The following is an 18,099-nucleotide window of genomic DNA, read 5'->3' as shown; positions in this document are numbered from 1 at the left end:
TCACACGTCTATCAAAACTGTCAACGGCGAACGGACTCGCCTGGACTGCATGAATGAAAAAACAAAACATTGTAGCGATGAACATTAGTTTTTTAAAAACTCATCGGGATTCTAGGATTTTACACAGCAGAACAGCTAAAAAAAACCTGGCAGATAATGTGAAGGAAAATAATTTTTAAGTGACAGCCGTCGAAATTACTGTGAATTTGGATTTTCGGTGCAGTTATAAAAGCAAGAACAACGGAGAAAAACTATTACCTCGGTCGTTTGTTATGAAGTTGTTTGAAGCCACAAGCTGGTTTTGCTGAACGAGAAAAGAAGCTATACTGCCGCCTCGATTGCTCTAGTGAATGGCTGCATAGCCTGTATTTGTGGCTGGTTACTTGTGATTCATATTCTTGATGTCGGATAAACAAGCCGCAGTTATATATCGGCGAGTGACTCGATCGGCGAATGGCTTCGCGATCATGAAGAAACAACACTTGTCTTCTTTCGTAGCTGGTCAAGGTACTTTAGTTCCATGTGTTTTCATGTGTGTTTTTCGACAAACTTTCAAACAAGCTCTTGTGGCTTTTTTGTTTGTTCTTGTCTTTTTTCTTTCGATGAAATTTCATTTCTAGTATTCTAAGAAATGAATTAAAACGATTTGCTTCGGCGCCATTCTATCCTTCGCGAAAAAAAAATCTCAGCTAGCTTCCAATTTTAAACTGTCGCGTACACCGACCATATATGGAGAGCATGGTATAATAGCTCATATACCATAACGGGTAAGCCAATCAAAATGCTAGAATTGCATTATCCAACGATTCAGTTTTTAATAATACATCTTTCAATACACTTATCTTATTCAGAAGAGTCATTTTGTTTAATTTGGATATAATAACTAGTGCAGAATCGCCCAAAAGTCGGCTTTTTTGAGCGACGTCGGCAAGACCTCGACGACCGAGCCCAACTAAAACGGACCTTAAACCTTAACCCTAATGTTTGCTGTGTATGTGCCGCTGGCCTCCCCTACCTCATTTTAGGCTATTTTGTGGCCAATTATAGCCCCTATCTTAGTCACTTTTTGGAATGTAATTTTCGTGATCCCAACTTAGTCACTTTCTATTTATTCATCTACCTTGTCAATCCTTCAAAAAGGTCATCCATAAATTATCTTCGACGGACGATAACAATCCAGTAGAAAAGTAAATACCGTAGTATTGATGTTTCGGTGGACTTTCTTTTAGGCCCGTGGTTTTGTGCTATTGAGTAACTGGTTAATATTTAAGATGTGGTTTCAAGAACGGAATGTAATGCGGTCAACGCCAGCTTATTGTTAAACTTAATAAACAACAACTTTCTGATCTTTTTAACCGAGAATCGTCCCACTTTGAATCCCTACTTACCCCAAAAATCCGAAAATTTGCGACCCCATTCTAGTAACTCTATTGTAAATGCGACCCCATTATAGTCACTCCACTCGTGAAATTGTGACCCCACTCAGCGGCACATCCCCATTAGCCTCTTGTAAGGGAGTAACCCCCTGGGCTTTAAACAAGTACAATCGTGTGTTTTATTAATTCAAGCATCCGTCAAAAGGCATAAATGCGTTAAATTTAAGCCGGGACAACCAATATTGCTAATTACAACACTTTCTTTTTTGGGCGAGTTTTCTCTTTCAAGTAATTATGTATAAGTATACATGTACGTTTTGAAATATTACTATCACGCTTATAAAGGTACTTTGCTCTGCGAACAAAAGGTTCTGGGGGTTCCCTCGGGAGTCGATGAGAATGGGTTCCGGCAAATTCTTGAATCAAAGTCATTCAAGAAATCTGGAACAGACCTGTGCACAGCAATAGCCGCAATGCCCCCACGCTTGTGCACTGAATTTATCGATCCCCTTGGTATTAAGGCAATTTTAGCTAATCGACTCTTCCCCCTGGACAAAGAAGAGGACGCTGTCCGGCCGATCGGTGTCGGAAAAGTTATACGGAGGATAATGGGAAAGTGTGTTATGCACGTGACAAAGCCCGACGTCATTGACGCAAGTGGTTCCCTTCAAGTTTGTGCAGGGCAAAAAAGCGGAAGTGAAGCTGCAATTCATGCAATGCGCAGCATCTTCGATGCGAATGAAACGGATGCTGTTCTGCTAATCGATGTATCAAACGCCTTTAACGCCTTGAACAGAGTTGCAGCACTACATTATATCCGAGTGCTGAGTCCGACCCTGGCTACTTACGTGATAAACACCTATAGACAACCTGCGCGGCTCTTCATTACAGACGGTGAGGAAATAATATCAGCAAAGGGCACCACACAGAGTGACCCTCTGTCCATTACCCTATACGCCATAGGTCTTCAACCACTTATAACGCGACTGCACGTTTCAAGCGCAGCAAAACAGTGTTGGTTTGCTGATGACGCAACCGGACGTGGTTCCTGAAAGACGTGAGGAAATGGCGGGATGAACGATTAGAGAGTGGCCCTCCGCTGGGTTACCTCCCTAATGCCAAGAAATGTTGGTTGATCATCAAACCTGAACGAGAACAGGCTGGCAGGGAGGTGTTTAGAGACACTGCTATTAACGTCACCACAGAGGGCCACAAGCACTTAGGCGCGGCTCTAGGATCTAGATCGTTCCTTGAAGAATATGATGGCGAGAGAGTAGACGAATGGGTCAATGAAGTTACTTAACTCGCAGATTTCGCCATATCACAGCCTCAAGCAAGCTACGCAGCCTTCACTTTTGGTCTGCGGCACCGTTGGACATATTTCCTAAGAACATTACCGGATATTGCAGAATCACTTGAGCCACTCGAGCGCGCGATTAATGAGGTTCTCATACCCGCTGTCACTGACCATACAGTCACTAAAGTAGAACGTGACCTCCTTGGTGTCACTGTGGGTATGGGACGCTTTGGATTTACAGATCCTGGAGTGACCTCATCTTCTGAATACGAGTCTTCAATCAAAGTTACTTATCCGCTCGTGAGGCGAATTGTTGAGCAAGAGTACCATCCTCCAGATGCCTCAGAAATTCAAACACTGCAACTGAGCACACGAAAACAAAAAGATGACTGTCTAAGTGAGAGGCTGGAGCAAGTGAAGAACTCCCTGCCGACAAAAGCTAAGCGAGCTGTTGAGTTAGCTACAGAGGAGGGATTCCTCTGTCTGGGGTCCTGTTCCCCAGGCCCTGAGAGGTGGTAATCCTCTCCCTCCTTTCCATGAGTCCATCAAGTCCCCAGGCTACAGAGAGGTCCTAATCCTCTCTCTGGGATCCTAATTCCTAGGCCCCCTTGGGGCAACCACAACAAGAAAGGTTAGCTCCTTGTCACCACGGTAACAAGGCTGTCTGGGGGGCCCATTCTGCCACAATAGCTGACCATGTGAGTCTATGGGGCAAAGGGTCGACCTGTATGGAACACTTCATCCCCACAAATACACGAAGTGTATTCCCCATAGACGAACAATATGAATAAAATAGGCTTGTAAAAAGCGATCCCAAAAATACAAGACTGCAAATAAAATTTGGTCATGAGAAACTGGCCGACAGAAAAGCTATGTTGCTGTACTCAAGGATTATGTTATCACATTAACTTTAATTTATCCTGTTGTATAAATTTTAATCTTAATGCTCTTAACACATAGCCCCTTGGATGAAAGCAAGTAACTAGACAAGAACTATTGTGGGGAAAAGAGGTAAGGGATGAAGTAATCCAAATATGAATAGCGGGTCATCTTTCTCTACATATTGGTGTAACAGTCCGAAATCTACAAGGGGGAGGTGATAATCCTCTCTAGGGGGTGATAATCCCCCAGGATTGTGAGAGGTGATAATCCTCTCTACGGGTATGAAAATCCCCCGCGTTAGTGGGAGGTAATAATCCTCTCTAGGGGGTGATAATCCCCCAGGATAGTGAGAGATGATAATCCTCTCTGGGGGGTACTAATCCCCCAGGATAGTGAGAGGTGATAATCCTCCAAGGTTGTGAGTGGAGGTGATAATCCCCCTTGGGTACTGGAGAGGTGGAAAGACCTCTCTAGATGTCTAATTCCCCGGTTTAAGGAGTAACAAGCGTCTATGGGGCAAAGTGTGACCTGCACGGGAGCACTTCATCCCCACAAATACCCCAAAGGGGGATTCCCCTTAGACGAACAACAGGAATTGTAGGGCTATTTCCAGAGTCAATTGGCACTTGAAACAATGGTCACATGTTAGTTGAACATTGCGTGTAAAATTAGACTGGGCAAATGTCCCGTCGGTTAGGTATGAGCTGAGGACTTAACCAGGAACAGCAACAAGTTGGTCAGGAGCCTGAGACTTCCTCAACAGCAGATGAGGAGATATGCAATAACAAAGGATCAGTCTGTAAATTAAGCACAATTAATTGACTAATTACACAAACTGGATGCAACTGGTGTATCTATCAAGTCAAGGCCAGATACTGAGATGTGAGAACCCAATCCATATTGAGAAAACTTTAAACATCCTTATCGATAAATCAGAATACACATGCTCATGGTTGTTGTTTGTAAGCTACTAAAAGTAACTGTATTATTTATGGTTTCAACGCAATTATTGAAACAATGACAACAGTACATGGCGTAAGGCAAGGAGTTGGGAACAAACTTTATGCAACAACATGCATACTCTTTAGGGCTGCAATCACACCCAGAAAAAGGTCTTCTCTCCTTTCCAGGGTTACCAATCCCCTCAAAAAGGTCCTTGGTAGATTCAGAGGAGTTACAATCCTACACTCCACTTCCTATTTGGGAAAAAACGGTGCACTGATCAAATGAGCATGCAAATCCAAATGTGGGAATGCTTTAAAGAAGTACACTGTGTCCGACCTTAAAGAAACCTCAAACAAATAAATCACTCACTGTATACCTCTATTTTTAGCATTATATTGAGTTGGGAAAATACAATGCACACCCAAACAGATGAACTGAAGTCCAAACAGCACAATATAAATGCTTACATTGATCAGTAGCACGGTTCACGTGTACAAACGAAGTTATGCGTATGAATTACAATAATCTCCAAACATTTTACAGCTACAGAGCTGTCCCTTGGCACAAGGAACAGGGGTCTTTTTTGCATGAGCATGCGCGACCGCTGACTTGTCAAAGACCACGCGATCAGTGACAGCGAGCGTGCTGCATAGTCATAGGAACCAAATTGTTCACTTTGAAAGCTTGCTTGAGATTGAAATGGTAGCAGGAACTTAGGAAAGACCTTCGTTGTACAAAGTAAGTAAAGATCTGTTGATTTAAAGTGGAGACTGATGCGCTGAACGAGGTGAAAGAGCAAGTTTCTCAAGGATGTCTGACACGAACATGGCTGCTTGTTGTTGTTTGGCGCTCGACTCGTGTCTTGATTCCCCTTTAACAACCGCAAAGTTTGGCATAGAATGCATTGCTGATGCGTAGCTATTGAGCAAAATGCTCTTTATTTATTGTTTTTCTATAAATCGGATGTAAATCAGTTTCTCGATGCCGTAGAGGATTTCTGTCAATAATTTGTATATAGCTGATTTAGCCATATTTCGGGAGAGGATTAATAACGATCAGCGGGCGACTACCACACCGTTTTCAGTTGGAATAGAAAGTTTTTGCTTTAGGTATTTTAGCGATACAAAGTTTGTTTATAGGAAAATTGTAGAACTTCTTGTTTTTGCGTGGACTAACATTGTAACGCATCTTTTACAGGAATTTGCTTTTGGCCAGAACTTAAATGTTCTAATGATTTTTAACTTTTGGTCGGCATCACATGTTTACTGTACTTCTTGGGAAACCTAACCGTTTGTTTCATCAAAATCGGTCACAAGATTGGACTTTAATTTCGGTCCTATTGAATGCAGTTTTGACCGTGTCTCATTGATATTCATTTTTTTTATTGTTCGAGACATACAGAGTGACTACCACCAACATCTCACCAGGTGACTAATCTACGTCTCGTGTGCTCTTAATTTTGTAGCTTTAAAGCGCTGGGAAAATTGTAGAACATATATTAATTTACTGCTGAACTGAACATCGGCTTTCGCGCACTTCGAACCCACTCGCTGAAATTTGCTATGTTTTTTTTTTAAATATTTCTCTTCCTTTCCCATTTCAAAACAAAGAAAATTGAAAGTGTTTACTTGCCATATATCAACAAACCTTTCTGCACTTTGTTTAGACTTTGATGAGGTCAGCGCAATCCTCGCGCTGTTGTCCAGATCAAGTGGGGAGATGAAATTTGATAGTAGCTCGTGTATGTTAAAGCCAGTCTACTTCGCTTTTGTTAAGACCATGTTAGAGTTTTTTTTTGCAAACTACACATTTTGTTAAATCACGAGCACATTCGCCAAGACCAAAGAGCAAAATAATCGCTATGATAGCTTTGAGACGCGCCATTTTGATGACGGCAAACCCTGTGGTGAGCCTCCATGCAAATCGCTTGTTCAGCGGTCGCGCATGCTCATGCAAAAAAGACCCCTGTTGGCACAAAGAATAACAACATGTTAATGAACTACAAATCTGCCAAAATTCATGCATATGTATTGCATTCTAAATTTTTAAGGAAATTATGTTTTGCAAAAACGTGCATAATTAGGGCCGTCAAGCGTAACAATGCAGCAAGTTATCCTTTCGGCAACATCTCATGTTTTAACCATAAAAGATTTGAGTAAGTTGATATCCCTATACATCAAAATTATTCCTAAATTTCAGGTGTATAGGCAAACTTTATGAGTAAAAGCCGTTTTGGAGAAAAATGAGCTTTCTTGAACCAGTATACCAGCGTAACGCTGTACGTTTCAAACCACAAAATCAGAGATGCGTCCAACATTTCGAAATATAGATTGTTTCAAAAATGAAACAGGTTCAATAAGTGGAATGCTCACCTTTTCAACAGTTAATCCTGAAAATTTCAGCTTATAATTCCTCTTTATGATCCGGAGAACAAAGCAAATTTCTGATTCTCGAATACTGTGAAACGCGCCTTTTCGCAAGGAGCAGTCTGCACGCGCGAAGCTTGAAACCGACCTTGATGATTTTCTGTCATGTATCATTCTCAACTCATAATATGTTAGATGTGAATAAACAATTGAAACTGAAATTCAATCCATTATTTGAAAAAAACCTCGAATACCCAATCTTCACAGATTTCATCTTAACAGTTCGTATTAACCAGATAAACCAGAAAAAATACCGCGCCTGAACCATGAGAGAGCAACTCTGATCCCAAAGGAAGACACACTGGCCTAAGATGATTCCCTGTGGAGGAACCTTGACCGTGAAGTGCCAGCCCAGAGAGTCGAAACGCCTAAAGTGAAGGTACATGCGAGAGGATATCGAAAGTTCAAGAAGAGGAGAAATCAGCGACATTCAAGAGAAGGGTAACAGTATTGTAGATCAATGTTCCAAGGACGGAGTTTGACCAAGACTGGTGCAGCAATATATCTCTTCGTGGAAGGTCTGTCCAGAAAAGTCGAACCCGTAAGGCTTATATACAGATAGAAGATCAAGGTAGCCCTTCCTAAACTGTGATCTAGTTTTTACAGCTTAGCAAAAATTCCAATACTTGAAGAAATCAAAGGCTCTAGGAGCGAGCTCATGGATGAATTGAATTAGTGTAGAAAAGACAGTTCAGTAATCAAAGAAAAACATACTTCTACTTAGAACGCAAAGATCACTTTTAAAGCAATTATTAACGCTTTTTAGTTGTGAAATAATTTGCCTTCTCGTGTGACTGTCAAACACTTTCCGAACGACAGTGCACTTTCTTATAAAATAGCTAATTTTTACACAAGCCCGAGTTTTATTTAAACCGTGGCTTTAAACAATTATTTTAATGGACCTCGAAGGTTTCCTATAAGTGCGATGCTTTTAAATAAATGTTTCCATATGCTGTTCACAAAGAGTACGTAACGGTTAGTATATGTACTACGAGCTATTAAATACAGAATACAGGCGTTTATGGCTAAATTAAACTGCTTTAGAACGCGCTTTTGATAAACACTACCTAAAAATTATTTTCATAAAACGGATTAAACTCAAAGCTGTACGTGCTCTGACCTAGCTAAGTAATTTAAACGCAGTCGAAGTATCCGATTACCTTTCTCCACCTGAATGTTCTATAGACAGTTGTTTATGCCAGCGCAGCATTTCTTGTAGAAATTACATTGATAGCACTGCTAAATGGAATGACCGACAAACAAAAGCCTACTTTGAGGCAAAGATCACCTAAGAATTCAAGCAAAATAGCTTAACGCTTGTTGGTTCAAAAACCTGTGCTTCTAGTTGACACAACATTAATTCATTCCCTGTTTGCATGCGAAGACAAATGGTCGAATGGATTCGTCCCAATAATAATAAACCACAATAGATACTCCTCAACGTCGCTTTATCAATTCGAGGACTGTTTTTTTTGCAGTGATTAAAAGACTCTTTTGGCCTATTCGCTTTTCGCTCAACGAAATCACATCGTCAGGCTGCGATAGCTCTTTCATACTCCTGTCGATTGCATCTTCTCAATATCAAGTAATATCCGGATCAAGTAATATCGGGAACAAATGTGCACAATTCGTCCAAATATACAACAATGATCCACGCTCAATTATTTCAATGTCCCTCTAATAATTCAGAGTCCATTTCTTGCAGACGATATTGTCAGTGTTCTTTAGAATATCTCCATTATACAAACCCCATCTCGATAATGTGTCGGGAAAAAATGTACGCTTTACCGGTACCCTCTAGAATACGCCAAACATATTCGTAAAAGACCCTTGCACAAAAGTAATACTAAGTAAGGGAGGTGAGAGTAAAGTGTTTAATCTGACTTTAATGAACAAATTAATGAGATTCGAGTGAGTGAGTTAGTGATCGAGTGCCATTCGAGTGCCTCCAAAAGCCCATGGCATGACTACGTCATCCATGAGCTAAAAATCAGGCTATAAGTAACAAGCCACGGGACCTTCGACGAAGTGGCGGTATTGTCCTTATTCCTGTACATAAATCTTGAACGTAAGTTCTTAGCAACAAACCAGAATGTACTGAAAAGACCCCTGCTAAAGCGAAGTTAGGACGAGAAATTCCTCAAACAGTCTCTGGGATGTCAGAGAACTTGTCTTTGATTGACAAAAAGGAAAGGCATTGATGTGATTGGTCTAGAGATAAAACGTTCAAAGGGGGAAAACCGCGAACCTTGTCACGGCAAGATATTGCTTGACAAACCGTTTATTTCAGAATTGTAACTCATATAATTTCTCTGACCTCCCTTTCATGGTTGTTTGGATTAACTTAAATTTATATTACTTATAAATTGGCTAAAATATTCATGCTATGGCCTCAAAAAACTCATACAAGGAATTTGATAACGAAAAAAATTCCTGCGGTTAGTTTGTTTTACCTTTTGAAACCTACCGTCAACAAGAATTGATGAAATCAATAATCATCTTTTTAATATCTACGCCCTAGCCTATTTTTTTCCCCATCGATAGAACTCTATACCTTACACTATTTATAAAGTTCATTTGTACAAAAGCTCTACCACGATAGGCTGAAGCCGTATTGGATGGCACCAAAGACATCCCATGGTTTGATACGTGCTTAAGCCTTATTCACACTGGTGGGGGTGCCGGGTTCCTCCCCCCCCCCCCCCCCAAAAAGGAAGTTTTTAGCATTTTGACAACTTCCTATTAAATGTTCATGCTCGAATAGATAGGGGGGGAAATATTTAGTCATAGCTAATCATAATCAATCGCTTGGCGTTAAACGCACGCCAAACGATTGCTTATGATTAGCTATGATCAACTATGCAGCCTTTTTTGGGTGCTGACTTTTTCTCCCCGAAATGGACTTTTTGAACAACCATAAGTTATCTGGCTATATCTCCCTTGTTATTAACAGTATGCAAGTGATATTTACAGGTGTAAGTCACCATTTAATTATGCACCTGGACATGTGATATTTGTGTTAATTAGTCATATGACCTGTCACGTAATCACATGGGAAGTCACAAAAGTATCATTTTTAAAGCATGGTGCTTACCAACTGCCACTTCTATACAAGACATTTAACTTTGATGGATATTTAACAAAAACAATATAATAAGACCCTAAACAAAGAGTTAAAATGGTAAAACATACACTTTTGGAACAGTACTGACAGTTTTAGTCCTTGGTACCCCTATGTACTACTGTTGATTTCCTTCATTATTTACATTTTGAACTATTTCTGGTTATCGGACTGTATCTTCTTTTCTATATTCAATATCCTCTTTGTTTTTACAGGTGTTAGAGAAAATTAAATTACGCATCAGTACATGTGATGTTTGACCTAATTAGTCACATGACTTGTCACGAAATCACATGGAAAATCACATAAGTAGCATCTTTTAAGCATGGTGATCTCCTGCTGCTATTCGAATCTTATACAAGACATATTTAAATTTGATGAATATTTGAGGAAAACAACATAAGCAAACCCTTAACAACGCGATCAAAGGGTAAAATCATGATTTTTAGAACAGTAGTGACATTTCTGGTCAATGGCACCTCCAAATACTATTGTTGATTTCCTTCGTTATTTACAGTTTGAACCCCTTTCTGGTTATCTGACTTCTACTCTTCTATTTTCAATATCGTCATGATATTTACAGTTGTCAACGAAAATTAAATAGGGACCTTAAGCAACGACGACGAATTGGACGACGACGAGTAGAGTTGCTGAGGGACTAGTCCGAGGACGTCGTTCGCGGCGGGAAAACTAAAATGTTAAGCGCGTACTTGAACGTGGACGAGGACATGTAAACAAAACAGTGCTCATTTATCGTGTAAATCGAGAAGTAGTGTATATCCAAATCAGTAGTAGTATATCCAAATCAGACATCGCAATACTTTAACTTAGATCCGCCAACACTAGTACTACAACATTACTTTGCTTGAAAGTAATTCAAATAATATACTGCTAATCAAAGAGGAATGACATGTCAGTGCAATAATGAAACTTTCATGTGAATAGCACTGCATTTTATAACCTAGCGCGCGTGCTTGCCCTATATAAGTCCTATTGAGCCGCTATGAACAAAATCTTTATTTACGCACGCCCGTGCGTAAATAAGATGACGTAAGCATTTTTTTGCTGTTGTCGTCTTTTAAGCTGCAGTGCAGTTTTCCTTCTCTTTAAAATATGGAAGGAACCAGCGAAAAACTGCCCAATTTTTCTATCGGCATTGACCTTTTAGGTCCTGATCCAACAAGCAGCAAAAATAAAGTCGAATTAAAAAAAACTCGCAAGTTGCGCGTTTCGCAAATTTGTCGGAAAACACTGCAGCAAATTTTGGCCGAAAGACATTCACTGGGAACAGAACAGACACCAACTGGTCATCAACAACATTTAAAGGTAAAATTTCCGCTTTTATTGTTGTTTTTAAATTTGTTATGCACTTTTGTTATCTCCGGACAATCCGACTGAAGCAGGAAAATTTCTCTCGCAATAACAACACAAATTACACAAGAAGACATAAATTCATTACTCACAAAAAACGACTGCTGCCAGGTCTTCTCAAGAAGCCATAATGACCAGCCAATGTTCGTAAATGAATATGAGTTTAAAGAAGGATGACAGTTGTCTTCCCTAAAAACATGTTTTCCGGATTTCGCCGAGCAAAAGGTAAACATCTTTTCAGCAAATCCAAACCATACTCCACGACCTCTTACGAACACGTTAGTATTTTAACTTTAGGTGAACTTTAAGACTCCTTTCCCTTTGTTTCTGCTTAGTTTCCATTGATCGTTAACGAATAAAGAAGCAAGTTTTCTTTCTCAGTTTTACAGAAAGAATATTTTCATTCAAACTAGACGATTGTGGCGTGTTCGTAATCAGCCAATAGAACCCTTTGTTATTGTGTAGCGCGTTACGAGAATTTTGCAGTTCATCAAAAAGCAAGCATTTTTGTCAGCTATGTTATAAAATAATTTGCTCATGCTTTTAGCTGTGCGTATATCGAGTTATGGATGCACTTGGGAAGTTTGGAGGGCACTCAAGAAGCTAGAGTTGCACTCGGCTATCGCCTCGTGCAACTCTTACGCATCTTTCGTGCTCTCCAAACTTCCCGGGTGCATCCATAACTCGATATACGCACGCTAAGCATGGACAAATTCGTAAGTGTCCTTGACTACTTTTTTTCTTTCAGGGTGTATCAAGAGAAGGCAGGTTAATTTGATACAGGAGTGTATTAATAAAAGACAAACTGCTCTATAAGATTGTTTTGTTTAAACTTGAGTTCCAGCCAAGAGGCACAACATCTGGGATGTATTAAATGTTGACAGGAACCTGCTGGAGAATGTTCCAATCACACCACAAAACTAGGAGTTAATTATTTACCAGAGGAAGGGGAGGGGAAGAGGAAAAATGTTGCCCCACCCCTTTCTGATACATTTTTTCATATTTTCTGACCCTCCTACCTTTGACAGATAACCCCTCAATTCCAACCGCTACAGGAGGCTTCATTTTGTAGCCAGTCAAGCAAGATGGGCATACACTGTATAACGATAAAATAAACTTGAAACTTTGAAACACAAAGCTTAGATTTAATCACTATAAAATGTTGTAGCTTCAAATACAACACTGAAGATTTTAGCTAGTCAGACAAGATGTACAGAAATGCACATAAAATACACTTAAAACATTGAAACATGAATCTTGAATTTAATCAATTTAAGGTTTTGTAACAACACTAATCAATTAGAACTTTGCAGTCTCACAATGTACCTTCAAATACAAACAGTGTATTATTACGTGTCTGGAAAATATACATGCTGCCTTAGTACTTTTTCACGGTAAAACTTCCAGTAACAACAACATTGGAAAAACCAACACTTTGATGGATAACATAGCGGATACTCAACTGTTCTTTTTTTTGGCCCTTTGCAAGCAAACAAAGCATAAGCTGAGTCTGCTGCTGCTGTTGTTGTGCTAGCATTTTCATCATATCCTCCTTTTGACTCAGCTCCTTTCGTCTCAACTCCAAATCCTCCTTTCTCACCACACTCTCTCTTTCTGACTTTTCTTTCAGAAATTGCACCACTTCCGACGTCGATCTTCTTCCTTTCTGCGCCGTCTGGGCTTTTTCGTCTTGCTTCTCAGCATTCCTTTTCTTGGTTTCACCCAAACGCTAAACCGCTTGGTTGCGGTGCTCCTCGGCCGCTGCTGCCTTTTCAGTTTTCTTGTTATCATCTTGCAGGCTTCTCGCATCCGTGGCCTCTTTCTCTTTTTCTATGATTTCTTCTAACGCCTTGTCTAGCTTTGTTTCCTGACAGTCTATCCCAGAGATAGCTTTCTCCATTCTCATTTTCGCTTTGTACTTGTGTTAAAGTAAGGTCAACCTGTCTCTGACACTTCTTTTTGATACTTTAAACGTAGGATGATCAGAGGTATTTAAATCGTTTGCTATTTCGTTCCATGAATCTCCTCTTTCCTTACTACGGTAAGGATGTTTCCAAGGTTCCACAACTAAAACTTCTTCGCAAGGATTCAAGTCATGCAGTTCTGTCCATTCCATTCTAAGGAAATATCACATCAAAATATAAGTTAATTTTTCGGAAAATTAGACACTAAAATGACCTTAACGGCATGAAAATTTACTGCTCAAGTTAAAACAATTGTAAATGACTGCATATAGGTAAATAAAACAAAACAAGTAATCACTTTGTTAGTTCTCGATTTCATCTTCTTAACTTGAATGTTTTGCTGACAAGATGCAATCCCACAAAGCCCTAATTTTTGACTGTTTGCAAAGTTTTCATTTTCAAAATCGTAGTAAGATTCAATATTGTGCAAAGATTAGATACTAAGGAATATCTAGCCTTCATTTCAAAAGCCAAACATAAATTCTCTTCTTAAACAAGATGAAAATACATAAATTTATACTCACGTTCTCGCGACGTTCGGCCTGGACGGCAAAGATGGCGTTTTCACGTTATGAACTTCACGTGGACGACGAGTGAAGCATGCGCAGTAGCGCGGTAAGCGGTATTTTCACTTCCGGTCGTCGTCCTCAGGGCTTCTCGTCGACCTTGCTTAAGGTCCCTAATAAGGCATCATCACATGCGATGCTTGACCTAATTAGTCTTATGATTTGTCACATGTCAGCCTTGGTTGTCATAACAACAACAAAAAGCCCTTTTAAAGGGTGACACTTCATTGGCACCACTGTCTGAAAAAAAAAATGAAAATAAATGAAAATTATTAATACGAGCTCAATATGTTCACTACAATTTACTGGATTGTCAAAGAACTGTTCAGCAAATAGGTTTGTTTGCTCACAAATATTAAAAAGAGTAAAGAAATTGTCAGCAAAGAAGAGCCTGAAATCATCTACAGGCCCGAAATCAGCAGTTTCTACCTTAACACCGGTTCTTTTACGAAACGGGGAATCCAGCTTTGATGTAAATCGTCATAGAAAGTCGCGTCTTCTTAAACAAGTTGTCTTTGCCTTGGAGGAGCACGAGCAGGAGACGCCGTCATGGCGTCGTCAGTTTCCACATTCATAGATTCATCACCATGGTCATGAGCACTCAATGACTAAATAATAATCATAATAAAAAGATAATAATAATAATAATAATAATAATAATAATAATAATAATAATAATGATGATGATGATGATGATGATAATAAAAAGATAAAGATAAAACAAATGCTTACCTTTGCCTTCAATCGCAATTTTCTAAATGTGAGTTCTTCCAACGCCTTTCTTTACGACTGTACTGGTTAAAATGAACAGCGAAATCTAAAGAAAACCTTGACATGATGACACGGCAGAAAATCAACATGGCGTCGATGTCACGCTTCATCTTTCCTCGGACTGAAATAGGATCCTCCTACAAACATTTGGCCTCAGCCGTTCCTTGACTATCAATAAATGTCAGAACTAGTCACGCTAACTGCATCTACAGGTATGCCGGCAATTCCATTGAATATATCCTAATATAGACTGCATTTCTGAAAAGTACTCTGGGATTGTTTACAATGTCGAGAAAACTCGACATCCGCACTGGGAAACTCGAAACCGCGTGCCGAGAATACTCGACATCCGCACCGAGAGAGTTAAAGGTTTGTTTTGAAATACAATAAAAATAATAATAATAAATTGTAATAAACGATGCCACAGATTTTGATTTTAGATAAATCTGAATTTTTTACAGACTTTTAAATATGTAGAATTAATATCTTAGGCCGTGATATTTTGGACCTGGGGCGAGTGACGTATTTTGAGGCATTGTTCTCCTTAAACTGATGCCCACGTCTTGTGGGATTGGGTCTCTTAAAAAGTGAATCTCGTTGTTTAAATATCTATCGCTCTTTTCCCATGTCACATTTCGTTCAATTTGTCAAATGTTGGTGAAGTTTTGTAAAGCTATTTTCCGAAGGACTGTATCTAGGTTTTAAAAAAGAATTAGGAATTGTTTGTATGTGGACGTTCTCCACCGACGTGAAATTAGGAAGTTTCACGTCGTGGTCATTCAACGACGGCAAAGAAATGTACAAACAAGCGTCATAGCACGTGCAAAATTGTTGTTTAAATAATCAAAACCTATTAATTGTTTCTTTGCCGTTCTCGTTGCTCTAGTCGTTGCCTAGTCTTAGTTGGACTACCATCTTCACTTCGAAAAAAGATGTCTCACTAGGAAAGTATGTCATGTGTCGATTCTGACGACTCAGGATGGAATTTTATACCCGGGTTTCTACCGAATATCCGGCAAAACTTACAAGAAAAAGTTAAAAAATATGAATTATGACCCAACTTCGTGAGCGAGCGGAGAAGCTTGAATATGACGATGTTGCAATTCCTTACGCGGACGAGCCTTTGGGCCAGGCAACAGTTTTTCCAATAGTGCAATAGGAAGAAAGAGAGGGAGAGCGGTACAATAGGAGTCAACAACAAAGCGAAGAACAATGCCTCAAAATACGTCATCGTTTCACTCGACCCAGAGGACTATCTAACCGGCCCTCTGGCTAAAAGCTGCTCAAATAGACAATTTCGTACTCTTTAACCGAGCATAGAGTTCGCTAGTTTTATCCGATTCACGCAAATTTTGCCTCGTTTTAAAGCTGAAAGCTCGTAGAATTCCTCCCAATTTTTATCAATTTTGAGGTGATATGCAATTTAAAAGAACTAAATTAACATTTCCCACAAGAGATTGATGTAGAAGATTAACAGGCCATTTCAGAGTTCCGAAAACTCTCACTATCAAAACCAGGCTTAGTGCAAAATCTTTGTTGCGAAAAGGAGTTTTATTTTAAATGAAATAAAAAATGGCTTTATAACAATGGCTTCGCACTGAGGCTCGCTTTGAAACAAAAGCTTAAGGCAACTCGTGAAAGGCCTTCTGTAAATGGGTTAGAAACTGGGCTTTGACAGCCATGGCTATAACAATAATCTATTTGCGACGGTAATGTTATGAATATACCCGATTCCTCAGTCCACTCTGTGGCCTCTGAACTCTTGTAAACTTTTCCGTTATCATTTACACCAAGAACATTGAGTTTGTATTCCATATATGGCGACAGCCAATACAAAACATCAGAGGTGGTGTTCCCTTGCAGGATATTTCCATTCACGATGCTCCCATTGCTACTTTTTATGACAGTTATATAGTGAAGAACGCTTTGGCTCAGCAATGCTGATAGATTTTTCCAAGAAACTCGCATACTGGTTGCTGTTTTGTTATCAATAGACAAGTTCCAACTGGACACTAGGTGAGCTAAAAAGGAAGAAAGAAAGTTTACAATTGACGATCATAATAAAAGAGATTACTATACAGCGATGGTGGAGCTCGAGAACACTAAATTTCACAATCATACGCAAGGCTCCGTTTGAGAAAGAATGGCTTACTGCATCTCCTCTAAAACCACGTACCCGTTTTAATCAAACTTTGTGTAAACCATAAAATATATTTAAAATATGTCAGCCGAGTTTAGAATTGATATATTGATACCAACAAATCAAGTGGGATGCTTTCTAGAGTGGTTATTAGACGTTCCAAAGTCTAAGCTGTCTCTGCAGCGGTGTTACTAATAGCATGTGGACCCACAATTTTTTTTTTTCGTTTTTTTTTTTGTCTTTGTTGTTGTTGTTTTTTTTTTTCACAATTACTATTGACGCTGATGTCAGTTAAGAAAATATGTATAAATGAAGATAAATCTGGAAAACTGGCATGGTAACCATTGGAAAAAAATAGATTTAGGATTAGAATGAATTTTTACAGGAATAGACATGAGCAAGGAAAAAGATTCGTTAGTTAATATTCTCCAGTGGTTTCAGTGGAATGCCCGACAAAAAGCGTTGTAAGCCGTCAAGATTTGTACGTTTTTTGGTTGACACTGTTATGTCAGGTAGTTGTTTCAGATACAAAATACAAAAGCTCGCAATATTAAAGTTACATAAATTATATGAGGATGAAACTAACCCGATTGCAATCCCTGCGGTAAAATTCCGAATTGAAGCCTGGCATTACTGTAACTAGAATATAGATAGATTTGAACGGTGATGTTTTCATGGTTTCCAAAAGAAACTTCCGCGAAAGCTTTTGTAGGAGTCATTGAGTATCCATAGCTAGTAAACACAGTTGTACCGCTCCCATGGATTATTTTTATGTATTCGCCACTGCAAAATAAAGGTGGAAAAAGCATATCTTGTCATTGATAGTGGTAACCTAGCCATCCTTAGCCACCGTTTATTCCCTGAAGCACACAGTTATTCTTTTCTTCCTTCCTTCCTTCCCCCTCCTTCACTTCTTCCTCCCTTTCTTGCCTCATCCTTTCCTCACTCCTTCCATTTTTTTCCTTATCTTCTTCTATGATAACCTCTTTTCTTCCTCGCATTTATATAGTCTACCTTTTCCCCGTATATACGGCTATCAAACCCGCAACCATGCACTCAACTACTATCCCTCCTTTCACTTATCAATTCTCACTGTCGTTTCTTCCTTACACCTTTCCAATCAAGCAAGCAGCCATTTTATTATCTAAATTATCCTCCGTCCGTCCATCCATCATCATTCATCATTCAACACTTTTGCATAGTACACAAGTAATACAATAATAATAATAATAGTAAAATT

At 39.3% G+C, this 18,099-nt stretch overlaps 1 protein-coding gene across 1 annotated transcript in view; it reads right to left on the bottom strand.

Moving 5' to 3' along the window:
* Positions 1 to 17,636, bottom strand: part of LOC140943660 (MAM and fibronectin type III domain-containing protein 1-like) — a 23,542-nt gene extending 5,906 nt beyond the window's left edge. The window contains exons 1-2 of the mRNA XM_073392780.1: positions 17,446 to 17,636; positions 16,447 to 16,740 (exon numbers count right to left, since the gene is read on the bottom strand). Coding sequence (XP_073248881.1) covers positions 16,447 to 16,740; positions 17,446 to 17,578 — 427 coding nt within the window. The 5' untranslated portion in view covers positions 17,579 to 17,636. The remainder of the gene's footprint in view (positions 1 to 16,446; positions 16,741 to 17,445) is intronic.
* Positions 17,637 to 18,099: the final 463 nt, after the last annotated feature.

Source organism: Porites lutea, chromosome 7, assembly GCF_958299795.1.
Source record: "Porites lutea chromosome 7, jaPorLute2.1, whole genome shotgun sequence".
NCBI lineage: Eukaryota > Metazoa > Cnidaria > Anthozoa > Scleractinia > Poritidae > Porites > Porites lutea.
This window is presented reverse-complemented; position numbering and strand designations above follow the sequence as displayed.